This window comes from Rattus norvegicus, chromosome 1 (assembly GCF_036323735.1).
Source record: "Rattus norvegicus strain BN/NHsdMcwi chromosome 1, GRCr8, whole genome shotgun sequence".
In the NCBI taxonomy this organism is placed as follows: domain Eukaryota; kingdom Metazoa; phylum Chordata; class Mammalia; order Rodentia; family Muridae; genus Rattus; species Rattus norvegicus.
The window spans coordinates 248705622-248720964 of record NC_086019.1 but is presented as its reverse complement, the minus strand read 5'-3'; the positions used below and the strand labels follow the sequence as shown (position 1 = coordinate 248720964).

The following is a 15343-nucleotide window of genomic DNA, read 5'->3' as shown; positions in this document are numbered from 1 at the left end:
CCCGGGGAACAAAGGCACTTGCCTTAAGTACAAAACAGACAGCATGGCTAAGGACTTGTCCTCGGGGGATTGGTGGAGTAAAGACATCTTATTAACATGCTTATCAACTATGACCTAGTAAAGATGTCAGAAGAAAGCTAAAGGCGGTAGTAATACAAGCGACCACTAGATGTCAGTGCTATAGATAAATGCTCCCAACAGTTTCATACATGTGTAGAAGGTTTTAGATCAAACAATACCAATATTTGTACACAACCTTCATGTGTCCTTAATACATGTTCGGCAGAATTGTCTTTCCAACTTCAACACATTTTTGCGCATTTTGCACACCTTTGTGCACAATGTCATGTTATAAGTTCATTTGTTTATTGACAACCTCTGGATAATAAGTAACCCACAAATGGCCTATGATGAATAAAACTGGCTTTCCCTGTCTTAGTAGCATGCAGCTGTCAGTAAATCTTCATTAGGATAGAGGCTTTGTGAGCACATTCCCAGCAATTACTAGAAATTTGGCTGGTGTTTGACTTTCTTATAAAGCTAATAAAGGACTTGATAAATGGCTCAGCTATTAAGAGAACACGCAGCTCTTTCCATAAATGTGAGTTGAATGCCTAGCACCTATTTTGGGTGCTAACAACAACCTGTATTTCTTCTTCCAGGAGACCTTGAGGACTCTTCTGAACTCCCTAGTTAACTTTGACATTCAGTCACCCACACATGCAAATGCTATATACATTTATTTTTGCAAAAGAAGATAACGAAACATACATATACAATACTTTCTAGGTCTAGATGTAAGAAACTTCTAGGTTCCCCATGAGGTCCTTGTAATTGTGACAGGAGACTACGCTGGGATCATGAGCTTCACTACTGCTCTCTCAATGAGGATACTTTTTTATGAATATCACATCTTCTTACCTAAAGTCTATGTTTAGGCTGTTGACTGTGGACTCATGTTCAGTCATGAAGTGATTTTGGTAACAAACTCATAACTTAATTCCTTCAGTCTGTTTGATTTTGTGTCAACACCATCCTGATTCTATTACTATAGCTCTGTAGTACAATTTGAGGTCAGTTATAGTGATGGTCACTGTCCATTTATTATCATTCAGGATTGTTTCAGCTATCATGGATTTTTGTGTTTCTGTTATATTATGCTGATAATTCATTGTGTTTGAATTTCAATGAGGTTGGTGTTGAATCTGTAGATTTTAGTAAGATAATCACTTTTCACTCTATTAATCCTGTTGATCTGTGAGCATTTGGGGATATTTCCATCTTCTGATCTCTTCAGTTAACTTTTTTTCAATATTTTAATTTTCTGTTTTTTAATTCTTTCACTTGTTTGTTACCCTAAGATGTTTTTTGTTGTTAAAATTGTGCAAAGTATTGTTGCTCTGATTCTCAGTACAGTTGTTGTTTGTATAAAGAGAGCCTGTTGGTTTTGTGTTAAGTTTGTATGATGGTACCTTCCTTAAAGAGGTATCAGCTGTTGAAATTACCTAGTATAGATTTTAGGGTTTTATAGATAAAATCTTATCATCTGCAATTAAGGATAATTTGAAATATTCCTTTCCTACTTTTATACCTTGATCTCCTTCAACTGTCTCATTATTCTAGCATAGATTCAAGTACTATATTGAATGAATATTGAGATAATGGACATTCTTTTCTTATTCCTGATTTTTCGAAAAATGCTTATAGACTTTCTGTTTAGGATGTTTGGGCTATAGGTTTGCTCTAAAATAACTTGCATTGTGTTGAGTAAAGTTCCTTCTTTTTCTAAGCTCTCCATGACTTTTCTCATGAAGGAACACTGTGTTTCAGTGAAAGCCTCTTCTAATGAGATGATCATGATGTTCTTACCTTTTAATATGCTTTCGTTGTGCTTCACATTGATTTCTATATATCAAACCATCTCTACATGTCTGGGATGAAGCCTTCTTGATAATATTTTTCAGTATTCTGGTATTTGGTTTGCAAGTAATTTTACTGAGAATTGTTATACCTATGATTATAAGACAATTTAGTTTATGATTCTCTTTTATATTTGGGTCTTTAGGTGGTTTAGGCATCCAGGTAATTGTGACCTTATAACGTGAATTAGGTAGTTTCTTTTGCTTCTATTTTGAAGAATGATTTTGGAATTATTGACTTTAATTTTCTTTGAAACTGGTAGAATTCTTTGCTGAATCCCTCGGACCCTGGGCTTGTTTTATTATGAGACTTTTAATTACGGGACATGGATCCCTCCCCATACCCCCCCTTAGTTGGTGGTCTAGTCCCTAGGATCAGTGGTTGGTCTGGCAGGCAATTTCTTCCTAGGGGGTTGTCATCCCCCTCAGCTCCTCTAGTCCTTCTGCCAGCTCCCCACTGGGTCCTTGAGCACAATCTGATGTTTAGCTCTAAGCATTCACATCTACATTATTCAGTTGCTAGCAGTACCTCCCCAGGAACAACCATACCAAGTTCCTCTCAGCTTGTACCTCTTGGCAAAGGCAACAGTGTCATGTTTGGCGTCTATAGATAGGATGGAAATCCAAATGGGGCAGTCTGCAAATGGCTCTTCCTTCAGTCTCTGTTCTATTTGTGTCCCTGTCTTTCCTTTGGATGGGAATATTCTGGTATAAAATTTTGAGATGGGTGGGTTTTCCATCTCTCAACTGGCCATCTATGGAAGGTGGTCTCAACAGTTTTTATCTCACCTTCTCTGTGCATTTCAGCTAAACTCATCCTTGTTGGTTCCTGGGAGTCTCTCATTCCCTTGGCATATGGGCGCTCTAGTAGCTATCCCCAGTTCCTCACCCCCAGTGCTACATATTTTCATTCTATTTGCTGACCCTCTTTACCTCTCTCAGGTCCACATCAGTATCTCATAGTATTCCTTTATAATTCTCTGGATATTCTCACTGTCTATTTTCATATCCCAATTTCAATTCTGACTTTATGAACTTGGATTTTGTCCCTTCATCATTAGGTTAGTTTTGTCATTGGTTTATCAATCTTATTTTTCTCAAAGAGTCAATAATTCCTTTCACTGATCCTTGGTATTGTTTTGTTGTTGTTGTTGTTGTTTTTTTTTTTTTTTCTAATTTCAGCCCTGAATTTGATTGTTTCTTCCCATTTACATCTTCTGGATGTTATTTCTTTTCTTTTCTTTTTTTTAAATTAACTTGAGTATTTCTTATATACATTTCGAGTGTTATTCCCTTTCCCGGTTTCCGGGCAAACATCCCCCTCCTCCCTCCTCTTCCTTATGGGTGTTCCCCTCCCAACCCTCCCCCCATTGCCGCCCTCCCCCCAACAGTCTAGTTCACTGGGGGTTCAGTATTAGCAGGACCCAGGGCTTCCCCTTCCACTGGTGTTCTTACTAGGATATTCATTGCTACCTATGAGGTCAGAGTCCAGGGTCAGTCCATGTATAGTCTTTAGGTAGTGGCTTAGTCCCTGGAAGCTCTGGTTGCTTGGCATTGTTGTACATATGGGGTCTCGAGCCCCTTCAAGCTCTTCCAGTTCTTTCTCTGATTCCTTCAACGGGGGTCCTATTCTCAGTTCAGTGGTTTGCTGCTGGCATTCGCCTCTGTATTTTCTGTATTTTGGCTGTGTCTCTCAGGAGCGATCTACATCCGGCTCCTGTCAGTCTGCACTTCTTTGCTTCATCCATTTGTCTAATTGGGTGGCTGTATATGTATGGGCCACATGTGGGGCAGGCTCTGAATGGGTGTTCTTTCAGTCTCTGTTTTAATCTTTGCCTCTCTCTTCGCTGCCAAGGGTATTCTTGTTCCCCTTTTAAAGAAGGAGTGAAGCATTCACATTTTGATCATCCGTCTTGAGTTTCATTTGTTCTAGGCATCTAGGGTAATTCAAGCATTTGGGCTAATAGCCACTTATCAATGAGTGCATACCATGTATGTCTTTCTGTGCTTGGGTTAGCTCACTCTGGATGATATTTTCCAGGTCCAACCATTTGCCTACGAATTTCATAAAGCCGTTGTTTTTGATAGCTGAGTAATATTCCATTGTGTAGATGTACCACATTTTCTGTATCCATTCCTCTGTTGAAGGGCATCTGGGTTCTTTCCAGCTTCTGGCTATTATAAATAAGGCTGCGATGAACATAGTGGAGCACGTGTCTTTTTTATATGTTGGGGCATCTTTTGGGTATATGCCCAAGAGAGATATAGCTGGATCCTCAGGCAGTTCAATGTCCAATTTTCTGAGGAACCTCCAGACTGATTTCCAGAATGGTTGTACCAGTCTGCAATCCCACCAACAATGGAGGAGTGTTCCTCTTTCTCCGCATCCTCGCCAGCATCTGCTGTCACCTGAGTTTTTGATCTTAGCCAATCGCACTGGTGTGAGGTGAAATCTCAGGGTTGTTTTGATTTGCATTTCCCTTATGACTAAAGATGTTGAACATTTCTTTAGGTGTTTCTCAGCCATTCGGCATTCCTCAGCTGTGAATTCTTTGTTTAGCTCTGAACCCCATTTTTTAATAGGGTTATTTGTCTCCCTGCGGTCTAACTTCTTGAGTTCTTTGTATATTTTGGATATAAGGCCTCTATGTGTTGTAGGATTAGTAAAGATCTTTTCCCAATCTGTTGGTTGCCGTTTTGTCCTAACCACAGTGTCCTTTTCCTTACAGAAACTTTGCAGTTTTATGAGATCCCATTTGTCGATTCTTGATCTTAGAGCGTAAGCCATTGGTGTTTTGTTCAGGAAATTTTTTCCAGTGCCCATGTGTTCCAGATGCTTCCCTAGTTTTTTTTCTATTAGTTTGAGTGTGTCTGGTTTGATGTGGAGGTCCTTGATCCACTTGGACTTAAGCTTTGTACAGGGTGATAAGCATGGATCAATCTGCATTCTTCTACATGTTGACCTCCAGTTGAACCAGCACCATTTGCTGAAAATGCTATCTTTTTTCCATTGGATGGTTTTGGCTCCTTTGTCAAAAATCAAGTGACCATAGGTGTGTGGGTTCATTTCTGGGTCTTCAATTCTATTCCATTGCCTGTCTCTGTACCAATACCATGCAGTTTTTATCACGATTGCTCTGTAATACTGCTTGAGTTCAGGGATAGTGATTCCCCCTGAAGTCCTTTCATTGTTGAGGATAGTTTTAGCTATCCTGGGTTTTTTCTTATTCCAGATGAATTTGCAAATTGTTCTGTCTAACTCTTTGAAGAATTGGATTGGTATTTTGATGGGGATTGCATTGAATCTGTAGATTGCTTTTGGTAAAATGGCCATTTTTACTATATTAATCCTGCCAATCCATGAGCATGGGAGACCTTTCCATCTTCTGAGGTCTTCTTCAATTTCTTTCCTCAGTGTCTTGAAGTTCTTATGGTACAGATCTTTTACTTGCTTGGTTAAAGTCACACCGAGGTACTTTATATTATTTGGGTCTATTATGAAGGGTGTCGTTTCCCTAATTTCTTTCTCGGCTTGTTTCTCTTTTGTATAGAGGAAGGCAACTGATTTATTTGAGTTAATTTTATACCCAGCCACTTTGCTGAAGTTGTTTATCAGCTTTAGTAGTTCTCTGGTGGACCTTTTGGGATCACTTAAATATACTATCATATCATCTGCAAATAGTGATATTTTGACCTCTTCTTTTCCGATCTGTATCCCCTTGATCTCCTTTTGTTGTCTGGTTGCTCTGGCTCGAACTTCAAGAACTATATTGAATAAGTAGGGAGAGAGTGGGCAGCCTTGTCTAGTCCCTGATTTTAGTGGGATTGCTTCAAGTTTCTCTCCATTTAGTTTAATGTTAGCAACTGGTTTGCTGTATATGGCTTTTACTATGTTTAGGTATGGGCCTTGAATTCCTATTCTTTCCAGGACTTTTATTATGGAGGGGTGTTGAATTTTGTCAAATGCTTTCTCAGCATCTAATGAAATGATCATGTGGTTTTGTTCTTTCAGTTTGTTTATATAATGGATCACGTTGATGGTTTTCCGTATATTAAACCATCCCTGGATGCCTGGGATGAAGCCTACTTGATCATGGTGGATGATTGTTTTGATGTGCTCTTGAATTCCGTTTGCCAGTATTTTATTGAGTATTTTTGCGTCGATGTTCATAAGGGAAATTGGTCTGAAGTTCTCTTTCTTTGTTGTGTCTTTGTGTGGTTTAGGTATAAGAGTAATTGTGGCTTCGTAGAAGGTATTCGGTAGTGATCCATCTGTTTCAATTTTGTGGAATAGTTTGGATAATATTGGTATGAGGTCTTCTATGAAGGTTTGATAGAATTCTGCACTAAACCCGTCTGGACCTGGGCTCTTTTTGGTTGGGAGACCTTTAATGACTGCTTCTATTTCCTTAGGAGTTATGGGGTTGTTTAACTGGTTTATCTGTTCCTGATTTAACTTCGGTACCTAGTATCTGTCTAGGAAATTGTCCATTTCCTGTAGATTTTCAAGTTTTGTTGAATATAGTTTTTTATAGTAAGATCTGATGATTTTTTGAATTTCCTCTGAATCTGTAGTTATGTCTCCCTTTTCATTTCTGATTTTGTTAATTTGGACACACTCTCTGTGTCCTCTCGTTAGTCTGGCTAAGGGTTTATCTATCTTGTTGATTTTCTCAAAGAACCAACTTTTGGTTCTGTTGATTCTTTCTATTGTCCTTTTTGTTTCTACTTGGTTGATTTCAGCTCTGAGTTTGATTATTTCTTGCCTTCTACTCCTCCTGGGTGTATTTGCGTCTTTTTGTTCTAGAGCTTTTAGGTGTGCTGTCAAGCTGCTGACATATGCTCTTTCCTGTTTCTTTCTGCAGGCACTCAGCGCTATGAGTTTTCCTCTTAGCACAGCTTTCATTGTGTCCCATAAGTTTGGGTATGTTGTACCTTCATTTTCATTAAATTTTAAAAAGTTTTTAATTTCTTTCTTTATTTCTTCCTTGACTAGGTTATCATTGAGTAGAGCATTGTTCAATTTCCAGTTTCCCTTCATATCTTTCATCTACACTGCTTCTATGAGAGTGCTCTCCCACCCACCCACCCACCAATTCCTGCCTTACCATTATAGCATTCTCCAATGTTGGGGCACTGAGTATTCACAGAACCAATGTTCTCCCCTCCCATTGATGCCAGATTAGGCAATCTTCTGCTACACATGCAGCTGGAGTCATATATCCCTTTATGTGTAAACTTTGGTTGGTTGTTTAATCCTTGGGAGCTCTAGAGTGTTTGGTGGATTAATATTGTTCTTCCTATAGGGTTGCAAACCCCTTCAGCTACCTCAGTCCTTTCCCTAAATCTTCCATTTGGATCCCCACGATCAGTCTGATGTTTAGATACAATTATCCATGTCTGTATTTGTCAGGCTCTGGCAGAGCCTCTCAGGAGACAGGTATATCCCGATCCTGTCAACAATCACTTCTTTGCATCAGCAATAGTGCCTGGCTTTGGTATGTGCATAGCGATAAGTCCCCAGGTGGGGCCGACTCTGGATGGTCTTTCCTTCAGACTCTGTTCCATTCTTTGTCCCTTTATTACCTTTAGACAGCAGCAAATCTGTCTAAATTTTTATATTTTTGTGATGGGTGGGTGGCCCCATGCCTAACCTCTGGATATGGTCTTTACAGGTTCTCTTTCCCCTTTGTTGGCTATTTCAGCTAATGTCATCCCAGTTGGGTCCTGAGAGCCTCTGGCTTTCTTGGCTTCTGGGACTTTCTGGTAGTTGCACCCAGTTTCCCATCTCTCACTGCTATACCTCTCAGTTCAATTTCATGATTCTCTGTACATCTCCCCTGACTCCTCCCACACCAAGTCCTGTACTCCCCCTTTTTGCTCCCTCACCTCTCTCCCTCCCAAATGCCCCCTCCCTCTACCTCCTGGGATTATTTTGTTCCCCCTTCTAAGTAGGACTGAAGCATATAAATGCTGATTTTCCTTTTTCTTGAGCTTCATATGGTCTGTGAGTTGGATGGTGGCTATTCCAAGATTTATGCATATTATCCACTTATCAGTGAGTACATACTATGTGCATTCTCTTGTGGCTGGGTTACTTCAGTCAGGATATTTTCTAGTTTCATCTATTTGCCTAAGAATTTCATGAAGTCATTTTTTAAAGCTGAGTAATACTCCACTGTGTAAATGTACCACATTTGCTGTATCCATTCCTCTCTTGAGGGACATCTGGTTTGTTTTCAGCTTCTGTCAATTATAAATCAGGGTGCTATAAACATAGTGGAGGATGTGTTTTTGTTATATGTTGGAGCATCTTTTGAATATATGCTCAGGAATGGTATAGCTGGATCTTCACATAGATCTATGTTCAATATTCTAAGGAACTTTTCAGCCTGATTGTCAGAGAGGTTGTTCCAGCTTGTAAGTCCACCCCCAATGGAGGAGTGTTCATCTTTCTCCACATCCTCACCAGCATCTGCTGTTGCCTGAGTTTTTGATCTTAGATATTCTGACTGGTATGAGGTGGAACCTCATGGTTGTTTTGATTTGCCTTTTCCTGATGATTAAGAATGTTGAACATTTCTTTGGGTGCTTCATGGACATTTGAGATTTCTTATTTGAGAATTCTTTTTATAGTTCCATAACCCCAGTTTTGATAGGCTTATTTGGTTCTCTGGAGTTTCACTTCTTGAGTTCTTTGTATATATTGGATAATAGCCTTCTATCATATGTAAGATGGGTAAAGGTCTTTTCCCAATTAGTAAGTTGCCATTTTGTCCTGATGACAGTGTCCTTTGCCTTGCAGAAATTATTCAATTATTTTATAAAATCCTATTTGTCTATATTTGATCTGAGAGCCTGGACCATTGGTGTTCTGTTCAGTAAATTTTTCTCTGTGCTAAATGTCCAAGGCTCCTCCCCACTTTGTCATCTGTTAGTTTTAGTATATCTGGTTCTATGTGTATGTCTTTGATCCATGTGAACTTGAGCTATGTACAGGGAATTAAGCATGGTTGAATTTACATTTTTCCTCATGCCAACCACCACTTAAGTTAGCACCATTTGTTGAATATTCTGTCTTTTTTCCACTGGATAATTTTGGCTTCTTTTTCAAAGATAAGGTGATCATAGATGTATGGGTTTAACTCTGGGTTTTCAATTCTATTACACTGATCTACCTGTATGTCACTGTACCAATGCCATGTAGAGTTTATCACTAAAGCTCTGCAGTAGAGCTTGTGGTCAGATGGTGTTTCCTCCAGAATTTCTCCTATTGCTGACAATAGTTTTTGCTATCCTGGATTTTTCATTGTTCCAAAAAATTTGGGAATTGTTTCCTATTTCTGTGAAGAATTGCCTTGGAATTTTGATGGGGATTTCATTGAATCTGTAGATTGCTTTTGGTATGATGGCCATTGTTTACTATGTTAATTCTGCTGATCCATGAGCATGGGCGATCATCCCACCTTCTGAGGTCTTCTTTGATTGACTGAGGTCTTCAGAGACTTGAAGTTCTTGTCATACAGATCTTTCACTTGCTTTGTTACAGTCACACCAAGGTAGTTTATAGTATTTATGACTCTTGTGAAGGGTTTTGTTTTCCTATTTATTTCAAGCCACTTTACTGAGGATGTTTATCAGCTAGTTATAGGAGATCTCTGGTGGAATATTTGGGGTCACATAAGTATACCATTATATTATCTGCAAATAGTGATATCTTTACTTTTTCCTTTCCAATTTATATTCCTTTGAGCTCCTTTTGTTTTTGAATTGCTCAGGCCATAACTTCAAATACTATATTGAATACATAGGGAACAAGTGGGTAGCCTTGGTTAGTCACTGATTTTAGTGGATTGCTTCAAGTTTCTCTCCATTTTGTTTGATGTTGGCTATTAGTTTGCTGCATTTTTCTTTTATCATGATTAGGTTTGTGCCTTGAATTCCTGACCTTTCTAAGATTTTTCACATGAAGTGGACTTATATATTGTTCATGCTTTTTTAGCATCTAATGAGATGATCATTTGTTTTTTCTTTTATTTTCTTTTTAATGTGAGTTACAATGATGGATTTCCATATCTTGAATCATCCCTGTATTCCTGGGATGAAGCCTAGTTGTTCACAATAAATGATCATTTTGATGTGTTCTTGGATTTGGTTTGTGAGAATTTTACTATTTGTGCATCAAAAATTATAAAGAAAATTTGTCTGAAGGTAACTTTTTTTCTTGGCTCTTTGTGTTGTTTAGTTATCAGAATAACTGTGACTTCACAGAATGAATTAGGTAGTGTTCCTTATTTTTCTATTAGGTGGAATGATTTGAAGAGTATTGTTATTAGGTCTTCTTTGGAGTTCTGATAGAATTCTGCACTAAAACTGTCTGGTCCTGGACTGGTTTTGGTTGGGAGAATTTTAATGAATGTTTCTATTTCTTTAGTGGTTACGGCAATGTTTAGATGGTTTATATGATCCTGATTTAACTTTGGTATCTGGAATCTGTCTAGAAAATTATCCACTTCAAAGTATTCCAGTTTTGTTGAGTATAGGCTTTTGTAGTAGGATCTAATGATTTTTTGAATTTCTTCAGGTTCTGTTGTTAAGTTTCCATTTTCATTTCTATTGGTATTAATTTTGAAACTGTCCCTATGCCCTCTGCTTAGACAGGCTAATGGTTTATTTATTTGGTGATTTTCTCAAAGAACCAGCTCTTGGTTTGTTGATTCTTTGTATGATTCTTTTTGTTTCTACTCAGTTGATTTCAGCCCCAAGTTTGATTATTTCCTGCCACTTACTTCTCTTGAGTGTTTTTGATTCTTTTTGTTCTAGAGCTTTCAGATGTGCTCTTAAGCTGCTAGTGTGTGCTCTCTCTAATTTCTTTCTAGAGGCACTCCTAGTTATGAGTTTTCATCTTAGCACTGCTTTAGTGTCCCATAACTTTGGATAATTTGCATCTTCCTTTTTCATTGAATTCTAAAAATTCTTTAATTGGTTTCTTTATTTCTTCTTTGACCAAGTTATCATGAAGTAGAGAGTTGCTCAGCTTCCATGTATATTTTTGTTTTCTGTTGTTTTTGTTGTTATTGAAGACCAGCCTTTGTCTGTGATGATCTGATAGTGTGCATGGAATTATTTCAATCTTCTTGTGTTCATTAAAGGTTATTTTGTGACAAATTATATGGTCAATTTTCAAGAAGGTATGAGGTATTGAGAAGAAGGTATTTTATTTTGTTTTAGGGTAAAATGTTCTACAGATATCCGTTCTGTTTTGTTCACAGTTTCTTTTAATTTCAGTGTGTTTGCCTTTAGTTTCTCTTTCCATGATCTGTTCATTGATGAGAGTGAGATGTTGAAGTCTTCCACTACTATTGCGTGAGGTTCAATGTGTGCTTTAGCTCTAATAAGGTTTCTTTTACAAATATGATTTTCTTTGCATTTGGAGCATAGATGTTCATAATTGAGCATTCAACTTGGAAGATTTTTTATTTGAGGAGTATGAAGTGTTCTTCCTCATTTGTCTTGATAACATTTGGTTAAAAGTTGATTTTATTCAATATTAGAATGGCTACTCTAGCTTCTTTCTTGTGACCCTTTGCTTGGAAAAAAATTTCTAGCTCTTTACTCTGAGGCAGTGTCTGTCTTTTTCACCAAGGTATGTTTCATGTATGCAGCAAAATGATGGGCCCTGTTTACATATTCATTTTTTTAGTTCATGTCTTTTAATAGGGTAATTGAGTCCATTGATGTTAAGAGATATTAGGAACCAATTTTATTTTCTTCCTGTTATTTTTATTTTTATAGGTATAATTATGTTTGTGTGGCTATCTTCTTTTTGGTTTGTTGCAAGAAGATTAATTTCATGCTTTTTCTTGTGTGTCAGGAGCCGTAATGTGATGTGACAATCAAATAAGAAGCAGGTAATCTCCCTGAGATGGCCTACTTTGAGCTATTATATAATCTGAGACAGGTTTGCCCTTACTCAGCAAGGCTGTAAGGGAATATATTTTAGGAAAGATTCCTGCTATTAATGTTTTTCCTGTTATTATTAAACATACATAACTTTTCTTCTTGTGACCTTCAATTAGCAGCCTGAAAGTTAGAGCCCAGCAGTTCCTGCTGAGATAGTACCAAGACTATTTACTTAATCCCTTGCTGTTTTAGGAAGCTGATGCTAAGTGCCAGAGATTGCAATTTCTGGCCTCAGAGGAACACAAAAGACAGGTCAGCTCCAGTAATACAGTAACTTAGACTTAGATAAGTAAACTTTTTATTATTCTGCAACCCTAAATATCTAGTAAGACAAAATCTTACCCTCTGCTGACTCTTTTCCCCCTCTGCTGTCTCAAGAAGAACTGACAAGAAAGAAGATGCCGGCACTTTTGTATAGTTTCACTCCTTCTGTTGAAGTTGTCCATTTATTATCTATATTAGAGTTGTGAGTTTTAAAGATATTATGTAAATTGACTTTTTTATGGAATATCTTGTTTCTCCATCTATGGTAGTTGAGAGTTTTGCTGAGTATATTAACCTGCAGTGGCAATTTTGTTCTCTTAGGGTGTGTAAGACATCTGCCCAGGATCTTTTACCCTTTAGAGTCTTAGTTAAGAGGTCTGGTATAATTCTTATAGGTCTGCCTTCATATGTTACTTGACCTTTTCCCCTTACCACTTTGTTTGTTTTGTACATTAGTTGTTTTGATTATTATGTGACAGGTAGAATATCTTTTCTGGTCATATCTATTTTGGGTTCTGTAAGCCTCTTGTATATTTATGGGTATCTCTATCTTTAAGTTTGGGAAGTATTCTTCTATGCTTTTGTTGGAGATAGTTACTAGCCTTTTGAATTGGGAATCTTCACTCTCCTCTATACCTATTATCCTTAGGTTTGGTCTTCTCATTGTGTATTTGAATTCCTAGATGTTTGGGTTAGGAATTTTTTAAATTTTGCATTTTCTTTGACTGTTGTGTCAATGTATTTTATGGTATCTTCTGCCCCTGAGATTCTCTCTTCTATCACTCTTATTCTGTTGGTGATGCTAGTATCTATGACTCCTGATCTATTTCCTATGTTTTTTACCTCCAGGGTTTTTTGATTTGTGGTTTCATTATTGTTCCTATTCCACATTTTAGATCCTAGATTGTTTTATTCATTTCCTTTTACTGTTTGGTTGTATCTTCTTGAAATTCTTTAAAAGGTTTTGTTTTTCTTCTTTAAGGCCTTCTACCTGTTTTCCTATATTTTCCTGTATTTCTTTAAGGGAGATATTTATGTCCTTTTTAAGGTCCTCTATCTTCATCAGCAAGAGATATGATTATAGGTCAGAATCTTTCTTTTCAGGTTTGTTGGTGTATCCAGGACTTGTGGTGGGAGAATTGGGTTCTGATGATGCCAAGTAGACTTTGTTTCTGTTTCTTATGTTCTTATACTTGCCTATTGCTATCTGGTTTTCTGTGGTGTTAGCTGGTCTTCGTGTCTCTGACTGGAGCTCATTCCCTGTGTGAGCCTGTGAGCCTATGAGCTTAGGTGTGTCAGCATTCATGGGGGACAAGTTATCTCTAGGCAGGATTGGGGTGGGGAAGGCTGTGGCCTAGGATCATTTTCTGGTGACATATGGAAACTGTTGGCAAAAATTTATTTCTTAACATCATATGTTATCAGGGAAATATATTTTTCACCTTTTTTAACTTGTTTAAGTAGTTTTCCATTCAACCAGCAATACATCTAACTGCTTATTCAATAACTCATTAAATTTTATCCTCTGATGTCAGTTAAAAACACAGAAAAAAATCTCAAACTCACTTATGTACTTGGCATAGTTACCTTCTTTCCCTCTTTATTTCCCACAGGAAAACGGATGTGTTTGGGAGAGAGCCTGGCCCGCATGGAGCTGTTTCTATTCCTGACAACCATTTTACAGAATTTCAAACTAAAATCTCTGGTTGACCCAAAGGACATCAATACAACCCCAATATGTTCTTCACTTTCTTCAGTTCCTCCCACTTTCCAGATGCGCTTCATCCCTCTCTAATGAAAACCAGAAAACAGAAATGAAGATGAGGAAAGATCCTGCTGTTTTGTTTTCTGAAGGTACCCACAGAAGCCTTCATTTACTACTGTCATAGAAATGCCACTGTATCCTTCCTTCTTCTCACAGCTTCGGTTCTCTATTTGTCCAAGGATAATAGTTCTGCATTATATAGTTCCTAAACTCAATGTAAAAGATCCTGATAAAGAAGCCACTTCAAATAAAAGAGTTCTACTGTGATACCCTGTTTATAAACACATTTTGGGAGCTCCTAAGGGGAAAAAAACAAGTTGTGCTCTTACCTCCATATATGCCTCTACACACACACACACACACACACACACACACACACACACACACACAAATACACACACACAAATACACACACACACACACTGCCTATTTTCTTTTCCTGTAAATATATATGTAAGCAAATTTATTGGTGAGGAAGATATGAGAAATCTCTTTAGCTAGGCATCACCTAAAGTTACTGGAACTATTTACATTTGAAATAGATGTACTGTTTCCAGGAGACTGTGTCCAGGAGTAGGTTCACACTCTACAAAAACAAGGGTGGGATACACTGGCAGGGTGAGGACCATTCTGTTTTGTTGTTACACAGATTAAAATTAGAACATTTTAAATCTGTTTAAAATTTTAAAAGCATTTTAAATTTGTCTTCCATGTTAACTTTAATAAGTGTTTTGCTTTCATATTGCTTACCTTGTCTCTAAGCTCCTTTCTTTATTCTAGCAAGAATACCTGTCACAGAAAGTATTACATTTTATTATTTTGAGTTGCTATAATACCTTCGGTCAGCATTGAAATTTATTAAATGAGAAGTTATTAACAAAAGCAAATCTGCTAGAAAGGGCAAGAGCCATGAAATCAGCTCAGATGTTTTACACAGTTCCAGCAAAGCTGAGCAGATTGTTACGATCACTGTCCTATCTCTAACTTTTGGGTTCTGGTCTCTGCAGGTTTTATTCTTAGCAACTTTCTGCATTATGTGCTTTAGCTATGTTAGAATATTCAGAGCTTTCTGTAGTAGGCTAGCTGGGGTCCACTTGTGACATAATGCTTTAGGTGTTGACTTAATTTTATCCTGGTGTCGAGGCATCTGCGTTTGTTGTGATTATATATCTAAATACGGATTTCTATGGTTTTCTTTACTGAATGGGTCTTTTGTTCCTTGGTTTCTGTTTCTTTTCAGGTTGAGTAAGGGGTATCCACTGTAGTTGGAGGCTAGATCTGGTAGCCAACATAATTTCTTTTGAAGGAGGAGGTCACTTCCCAATTTGGGAACTGATTTTCTGGTAGTCTGTAATAAAATTCTTCAATAGAATATAATATATCTTAGGGGTATGTTGATGGTCATGTTCTACATGTAACAACTACAGAAGGA

At 37.6% G+C, this 15343-nt stretch overlaps 1 protein-coding gene across 6 annotated transcripts in view; it reads left to right on the top strand.

Annotated features, from left to right (window-relative positions):
- Positions 1 to 14178, top strand: part of Cyp2c13 (cytochrome P450, family 2, subfamily c, polypeptide 13) — an 80453-nt gene extending 66275 nt beyond the window's left edge. For 3 of the 6 annotated variants that reach the window (XM_063277644.1, XM_039090889.2, XM_063277662.1), the window contains 2 exons: positions 11794 to 11830; positions 13760 to 13876. In XM_063277644.1, coding sequence (XP_063133714.1) covers positions 11794 to 11802 — 9 coding nt within the window. In that variant the 3' untranslated portion in view covers positions 11803 to 11830; positions 13760 to 13876. Of the gene's footprint in view, positions 1 to 11793; positions 11831 to 13759 lie in introns of all 6 variants that reach the window. The other 3 variants (XM_063277632.1, NM_138514.1, XM_063277654.1) reach the window with 2 other exon arrangements.
- The last annotated feature ends 1165 nt before the right edge of the window (positions 14179 to 15343 follow it).